This window comes from Equus caballus, chromosome 16 (genome assembly GCF_041296265.1).
Source record: "Equus caballus isolate H_3958 breed thoroughbred chromosome 16, TB-T2T, whole genome shotgun sequence".
Classification (NCBI taxonomy): domain Eukaryota; kingdom Metazoa; phylum Chordata; class Mammalia; order Perissodactyla; family Equidae; genus Equus; species Equus caballus.
Window position 1 is genome coordinate 47088178 of NC_091699.1, and position 8083 is coordinate 47096260.

At 40.7% G+C, this 8083-nt stretch overlaps 2 protein-coding genes across 4 annotated transcripts in view; both read left to right on the top strand.

The window, feature by feature from the left end:
• The window catches only part of RRP9 (ribosomal RNA processing 9, U3 small nucleolar RNA binding protein), a 33110-nt gene extending 28378 nt beyond the window's left edge, over nucleotides 1-4732 (top strand). Inside the window, exons 14-15 of one of the 2 annotated variants that reach the window (XR_011426883.1) lie at nucleotides 3865-3981; nucleotides 4479-4617. Coding sequence is in view for 1 of the 2 variants with exons in the window: in XM_070237513.1 (XP_070093614.1) it covers nucleotides 3865-3896; nucleotides 4479-4581 (135 nt within the window). In the remaining variant the exon portion in view is untranslated. Of the gene's footprint in view, nucleotides 1-3864; nucleotides 3982-4478 lie in introns of both variants that reach the window. The other variant, XM_070237513.1, reaches the window with a different exon arrangement.
• Nucleotides 4595-6434, top strand: IQCF1 (IQ motif containing F1). Of its 2 annotated transcripts, XM_005600602.4 has the most exons (4): nucleotides 4595-4732; nucleotides 4922-5032; nucleotides 5168-5230; nucleotides 5973-6434. In XM_005600602.4, exons 2-4 carry the CDS (start codon nucleotides 5027-5029, stop codon nucleotides 6417-6419), a joined length of 516 nt encoding a protein of 171 aa, XP_005600659.2. In that variant the 5' UTR covers nucleotides 4595-4732; nucleotides 4922-5026; the 3' UTR covers nucleotides 6420-6434. The 2 variants fall into 2 exon arrangements, with proteins under 2 accessions (XP_005600659.2, XP_005600660.2); XM_005600603.4 differs by lacking the exon at nucleotides 5168-5230.
• The last annotated feature ends 1649 nt before the right edge of the window (nucleotides 6435-8083 follow it).

The window sequence follows — 8083 nt, forward strand, 5'->3', positions numbered from 1 at the left end:
GTTTGTCATATACAGTCTTTATCATGTTGAGGTATTTTCTTTCTATACCCATTTTATTTAGAGTTTTTATCATAAATGGATGCTGTATTTTGTCAAATGCTTTCTCTGTATCTAATGAGATGATCATGTGATTTTTATTCTTCATTTTGTTAATGTGGGGTATCACATTGATTGATTTTCAGATGTTGAACCATCCCTGCATCCCGAGAATAAATCCCACTTGATCGTGGTGTATGATCCTTTTAACGTATTGTTGTATTTGATTTGCTAGTATTTTGCTGAGGATTTTTGCATCTATGTTCATCAGTGATATTGGCCTGTAATTCTCTTTTTTTTGTGTTGTCCTTGTCTGGTTTTGGTATCAGGATAATGTTGGCTTCATAGAATGGGTTAGGAAGCTTCCCCTCCTCTTCAATTTTTTGGAAGAATTTGAGAAGGATAGTTATTAAGTCTTTGAATATTTGGTAGAATTCACCAGGGAAGCCATCTGGTCCTAGACTTTTATTTTTTGGGAGATTTTTAATTACTGTTTCAATCTCCTTACTGGTGATTGGTCTATTCAAATTTTTGATTTCTTCTTCATTCAGTTTTGGAAGGTTGTATGATTCTCAGAATTTATCCATTTCTTCTAGATTATCCAATTTGTTGGTGTATAGCTTTTCATAGTATTCTCTTATGATCTTTTGTATTTCTGAAGTGTCTGTTGTAATTTCTCCTCTTTCATTTTTGATTTTATTTATTTGAGGCTTCTCTCTTTCTTCCTTCGCGAGTCTAGCTAAAGGTTTTTCAATTTTGTTTATCTTTTCAAAGAACCAGCTCTTGGTTTCATTCACTTTTCCTATTGTTTTTTTTAAGTCTCTATTTCATTTATTTCCACTCTGATTTTTATTATTTCCTTCCTTCTGCTAATTTGGAAGCAGTTTGTTCTTCTTTTTCCAGTTCCTTTAGGTGCAATGTTAGACTGCTTATTTTATTTGGGATTTTTCTTATTCATTGAGGTAGGCCTGAATTGCTATAAACTTCCCTCTTAGAACCACTTTTGCTGTATCCCATAGATTTTGGCATGTCGTATTTTCATTTTCATTTGTCTCCAGGTATCTTTTGCTCTTGTTAGTGTATAATAACACAACTGATTTTTGTCTTGACTTTGTACCCAGAAACCTTACCGAATTCGTTTATTAGTTCTAACAATTTATTGGTGGAGAATTTAGGGCTTTTAATATTTGGGATCATGTTTCTGCAATTAGAGATCATTTTAATTTTTCTTTTCCAATTTGGATGCCTTTTATTACTTTTCTCACCTAATAGCTGTGGCTAGGACTTCCACTACTATGTTGAATAAGAGTGGTGAGAGTGGGCACCCTTACTTATCTTGTTCCTAATCTTAGAGGAAAAGTTTTCAGCTTTTCACTATTGAGTGTGATGTTAGCTGTGGGCTTGTCATATAAGGCATTTATTATGTTGAGGTACGTTTCATCTCTATCAAATTTGTTGACAGTCTTTATCATGAAAGGATTTTGAATTTTTCAAATGCTTTTTCTATATCTATTGGGATGATCATATGATTTTTATCCTTCATTCTGTTAATGTGGTATATCACATTTATTAATTTGCATATGTTGAACCATCCTTGCATCCCAGGGATAAATCCCACTTGATTGTGATGTATGATCCTTTTAAAGTGCTGTTGAATTTGGTTTGCTATTATTTTGTTGAGAATGTTTGTATCTATGTTCTTCAGGGATATTGGCCTGTAGTTTTCTTTTCTTGTAGCGTCCTTGTCTGGCTTTGGTATCAGGATAATGCTGTCTTCATAAAACGAGTTTGGAAGTGTTCCCACCTCTTAAATTTTTTGAGAGAGCTTGAGAAGGATTGGTATTAATTCGTCTTTAAATGTTTGGTAGAATTCACCAGTAAAGCCATCAGGTTCTGGTCTTATCTTTGTTGGGAGGCTTTTGATTACTGCTTCAATCTTCTTACTCACTATTGGTCTGTTCAGATTTTCTATCTCTTCATGATTCAGTCTTGGTAGATTGTATATTTCTAGGAGTTTATCCATTTCTTCTAGGTTATCCTACTTGTTGGCATACAGTTGTTCATAGTAGTCTCTTATGATCTTTTGTGTTTCTGTGGTATCAGTTGTAAGGTCTCTTCTTTCATTTCTGATTTTATTTATTTGAGTCTTCTCTTTTTTTTCTTAGTCTAACTAAAGTTTGTCAATTTTTTTGTCTTTTAAAAATATAGCTTAGTTTTTGTGATTTCTTATATTGTTTTTTTCTGGTCTCCATTTCCTTTATTTCTGCTCTGGTCTTTGTTATTTCCTTCCTTATGCTAGCTTTGGGCTAATTTTTTTTCTAGTTCCTTGAAGTGTAAAGTTAGGTTTTTATTTGAGATCTTTCTTTTTCCTTAATGTAGGCATTTATTGTTACAAAATTCCCTCTTAGAACTACTTTTGCTGCATTCCATAAGTTTTGGTATGTTGTGTTTCCATTTTTGTTTGTTTCATGATTTTTTTTCTTTGATCCATTTGTTGTTCAGGAGTGTGTTGTTTAATTTCCACATATTTGTGAGTCTTCCAGTTTTCCTTCTGTTATTGATTTCTAGTTTCATATCATTATGATCAGAAAAGATACTTGGTATGATTCAATCTTCTTAAATTTGTTAAGACTTGTTTTGTGACCTTACATATGATCTATTCTGGAGAATGTTCTGTGTGCACTTGAGAAGAATGTGTATTCTTGTGCTGTTGGAATATTCTGTATATATCTGTATATGTCTATTAGGTCCATTTGGTTAAAGTATAGCTCAAGTCCAATTTTCCCTTATTGATTTTCAGCCAGCCCCCAGGGCCCAACAGCAGCACACAGGGGTTCAAGTTGGTGAAGGTGTCAATGTCCATGGAGACATTTTCCTATCCATTGTAGAAAGTAGGGTGTTGAAGTCCCCTGCTGTTATTATATTGTTGTTTTCTTCTCCTTTCAGATCTGTTAGTAGTTGCTTAATATATTTAGATTCTCCAGTGTTCTTTTAAATTGTTACAACTTCTTGATGAACTGATCCCTTTATCATTATAAAATGACTTTCTTTGTCTCTTATTATAGTTTGACTTAAAGTCTATTTTGTCTGATATGAGTGTGGTTGTCCCTGCTTTCTTTTGGGTTCCATTTACATGGAATATCTTTTTCCATCCCTTCACTTTTAGCCTTTGTTTATCCTTAAAACTGAAGTGAGTCTTTGTTAGGCAGCATATAGTTGGGCTTTTTTTTTTTTTTTTTAATCCATTTAGCCACTCTCTATCTTTTGATTGGAGAACTTAATTCATTTATATTTAAAGTACTTATTGATAATGAAGACTTATTAATGCCATCTTATTGCTTATTTTCTGGCAGCTTTGTAGTTCCTTTGTTCCTTTCTCCCTCTCATGCTCTCTTCCTTTGTGAATTGGTGTTTTTCCATAGCGATATGCTTTGATTCCCTTCTTTTATCTTTTGTGTATCTTTATAGGTTTTTACTCTGTGGCTACTTTGAGGCTTACATAAAATATCTTATAGTTATAATAGTCTATTTTAAGTTGATAGCAACTTCAATTGCATACATCTACCCCACCCTGTTACTCCTCCCCTAATTTTGTTTTTGATGTCACAATTTACATCTTTTTATATTGTGTATTTATAACAAATTATTGTAGCTATAGCTATTTTTAATACTCTTATCCTGTAACCTTTATACTAGAGTTGAGTAATTAACACATCACCAAATTACAGTATTAGAGTATTCTGAATTTGACTATATACTTAGTTTTACCAGTGTGTTTTATTTTTTCATATGTTTTCTGTTACTAATTAGTGTCCTTTTTCATTTCAGCTTGAAGAACTCCTTTCAGCATTTCTTGTAAGGCAGGTCTAGTGGTGATGAACCCCCTCACCTTTTGTCTGGGAAAGTCTTTATCTTGCCTTCCTTTCTACAGGACAGCTTTGCTGGGTAAAGTATTCTTGGTTGGCAGATTTTTCTTTCAGCACTTGAATATATCATCCCACTTTCTCATGGCCTGTAAGGTTTCTGCTGAGAAATCCACTGATAGCCTTGTGGGAGTTTCCTTATATGTGAGAATTTTTTATTCTCTTGCTGCTTTTAAAATTCTTTCTTTGTCTTTGATTTTAGACAGTTTTGCAATATTATGTCTTTGATAAGATCCCTTTGGATTGAATCTGGGGACCTATGAGTGTCATGAACTGGAAGTCCAAATCTTTTCCTGGATTTGGACATTCTCAGCTATTATTTCTTTAGTTGAGCTTTCTTCCCCTTTCTGTCTGTCAGCCCTGCTAAGGATTCTGATGCTTTCTCAGAGCTTTTCTATGCATTTGCCTGCTCCACACTTCTTGTTCCCACTTGAGGGGAGGGACTCTTAAGATTGTATGCTTTCTCTCAACCCTCAAAGTCAGGCTGTATTCTGATAGCCTCCCATTTGTTTTCCCTAGGGTGGTGCTGAATGCTCAAGTTTGTGCACTTTTTCCCAAGCCTGCAGAGTCAACTTGCTTTCTATGCATGCTCACTAGTCATTTTTTCCTTGGAGAGGGCTAAACTACTGGGAGCCATCTTGGTGCCTGAGTCATAGCTGCCATTATGACATCATAGGTCTCTCCCCTCCACTTTTTCTACCCACACCATGGCTAGAGGAACATAGACCTGAGGGGATTTGAACCATCTGCACCCAATCCATGTGGGACCAGTGGTGAGTAAGAGAGAGACAGACAAACCATGCTTTTTAGAGATGTCCCTATAGATCTCTCTGGGTGAGGGAACCCTCTGACATTTGAATAATACTCTGGGAAACCCTGGAAGCTGGGAATATGTGGGATACTGGATGAAGTACGAGAGAGAGCAGCCTTACTCTTGCCTTTCCCTTAACCGCTGATTTCAGGAGAAGGAACAGCCTAAAAAAATTAATGAACACACTAAAGATGAGCCTCAGGAGAAAGGGGAACTGAATGGTTTATCTTCAGCACCACTGACCTCAGAGAAGAATATGGAGGTAGGAGGAGCCCTGACTTGGATGTCTCTGGTCCTTGTGTCTTAGTGCTTATGGCTAGTGTCTTTTGCATGGTCCAGAGCTAAGAGCAGGAATTAACTCATTCTTATCTGTCCTCTTTCATCATTTTGTTTTCAGGCTAACCCTATGAATATGGTTGAGACAAAGAGAGTGGATGATGCTAATAAGACCCCCAGAGAAGTATCACCTCCTCTCCGCATACCATACAGGGCTGGGGCTGGGAATATGGGGGCCGTGTTTGCAGAATGGAATGGCCAACATTTGGGAAGCTTGGCTTAATCAATATTGTGTGTGTGTGTGTGTGTGTGTGTGTGTTTGAGCTTGTACATCTATGTTTGCTTGTTAAGATTTAAAGTGTGAAAGTCAAGAGAAGTGAAGATGGGGAAGAGATAAGAGAGGTAGAACGTTTTGGGATGGGGGAAACTTTCAATACTATGACATGACAGAGGAAGAGAGTAGGTTGTGAATTGGAGCTGGAGTCAAGGATGAAAGGGCAGGATTAGCAAAGGATGCCACTTCTCCAGCAGATGGGTGGGATCTGAAGGGAAGGGTTATAGATCTTGGTTGGGAGTGCAGGCTCACGTGGAACATGGTAACCCTTTGACTCATAGATCATAGCGTTTGCCTTAGTCTTGCCAACTTGATCTGTGTAAAACTGGTGGCCAGGGCAGATGTACTCCCATTTTACAGTTGGGGACTCTGAGATTCAGAAGTCAACGTGATGTGTCCACGTCCATTAACCAGAGAGGGCTAGCGAAGACAACTTTTGGTCTTCTGGTTCCAGCCAGTGCCTTGCCCAGTGCTTCTGAGGTTCAGAAGAAGGGATGATTATTGATAGGGAATCAGAGTCTGTTCCTGGCATACCCTAGGGCTGAAGTAGGTGGGAAATATTTTCTGAATGTCTCCTCTTTTTTCTTGCTAGATCACAGGAAACCAAAATAAACCCCCTACCAGTGATTCGGAAGTCGTAAAGATCCAGGCCTGGTGGCGTGGTACGCTGGTGCGCCGGACGCTGCTGCATGCGGCCCTCAGAGCTTTGATCATTCAGAACTGGTGGAGGCAGAAGCTAGTGAAGCTGCTGGAGGATAAGCGGCGGATGGCACTGGAGACCTTTATACAGAGGGAGTGGGCAGCAGTCAGGCTGCAGTCCTGGGTCCGCATGTGGCGCATCCATTGGCGGTATTGCTGTTTGCTCAACGCTGCCCGCATCATCCAGGCCTATTGGAGGTGCCACTCCTGTGCTACCCAGGGTTTCATCAAGGGTCACTACAGAGTCACGGCCAACCAGCTGCATCTCGAGCTAGAGATCTTGCTGGGTTCAGAGCCTTGCATTGTGACGGAGTGTATTCCCCTCCCAATAAAAGAGTGAAGTGGTTTTTCCCCAGCCTCTCTCTGTTTGACAGGCTCCAAGACATCAGGGTAAATGATGGCAGATACTTAGACTCTCATATGTTAGTTCTGAGGAATCAGCAATGGCTGTCTGAGACCCTGAGTTTGTCTCAGGAGAAGGATTCTGAGCCTTTGACTAGACTGAGCAGAGACTGACTGATTAGCAATGTCTGCCATAAATAGGAAGGTTGGAGGTACATATCTGCCATGTTGGCCAACTCAGGGAACATCATTCATGTTTGGTCTATGTAAATGGTGTCTCTCTCCCAGACTGTGTATAATGCAAGCCTAGGGGAGTGGGGTTGGTAATGACAATGGCAGCGTATTTGCCAGGAATTTACCCACCTAGGTCTAGTTGCTCAAGGCTTGTTCTCCCACCCCCATGATTGAGAAGAGCCCACCCACCCCAAGCTCTGATTCTGGCTCCTGTTGGGCTGGCTCCCATACATGGAGGGCAAGGAGAGACCCAAGAAAGAGGTACTCCAGATTGGTAGGTAGCAATTTAATAAGCAAGGGAACTTACATATGAGGCTTGTCTTGGGCAGCTGCAAGACGAGTAGATCTCTGCACCTGCCCACCAGAATCTTAAAGGTATATGTAGAGGCCTTAACTGAATTCAGTCAAATATACCACCCAGATGGTCTCAACAATACATTGCTCTCTCAAGGCTGCATCCTTGAAAATGGCTCCCACTGTGGGAACAGTGGGCACAACATACATTCCAAGAACAAGGGAGGGGTGAGGAGCCTCTGATTGCCCGGGTCCAGCTTATAGGTCAACTGGCAGTCACATCCTCTCAATGACCTCCTCTAACAGCTCCCTGCCCAAATGGGGGCTATATCCTAATACTTGTCCTCCAAGTTAGAATTGAGACCCAAATTGGAAATTGTTAGAGTGCGTAGCCCCAGTCCTCATTCCGACCTCAAACTCTGTCTGTCCCTTACCCTCCTGCTCCAAATGGAGACTAGAACTCGTTCTCCTCCAGACTTGGTGGGAATGGGAGGTACCATAGGTGTGGGGATGAGGAAGGAAGGCATTCTGCTGCTAGCCAACCCTTGTGGTGAATGTCAGGCCCTAGGCTAGCACAGACCCAGAGCTGAGAAGGCATCGGCCATGTCTCCTTCACCCTCTGCCCAGGGCCAGTCTCTGCAAGGGCTGGTCAAGGTGGAGCTGGGACTTCTTACAGTCCCTTTCTGTGAACAGCTGCCACTTGGGGTGGGATTGGAGTCTAGGTGATGATTAAGAGATCAAGGTTCGTCTGTCCCTCTGCCCATATGGACACTGTTGTCCCACGGTTTCCTGCAGAGAGTGAGGGGTCTGAGGTCTTGGGTTATTCCCCATCAAAGCTGCAAGCTCAGAAGCCCTATGTCCAGCCCTGCTCCACCTACTCTACCCTGGAGAGCTGGTCCCTCAGCTCATAGAGGTTCTGAGATGCTACCCGGAGGTCTCAGGCTCCACCTGTCTGTCTTGCACTGGGGCATGATCTCTGTACTTCCTGCTCTTTTCCTCTGTGTCCTGCCCCCTGTGTCTCACTCAGGTCCTGGTCTCTCACTCTTGCTCTGAAGGATTTTTGTGTCTTCTCTCTTTGCCTCCTTTTCTCTTTTTTATTCAGTGCCTTTGAGCAAAGAGCAAGGACTTTGGAGC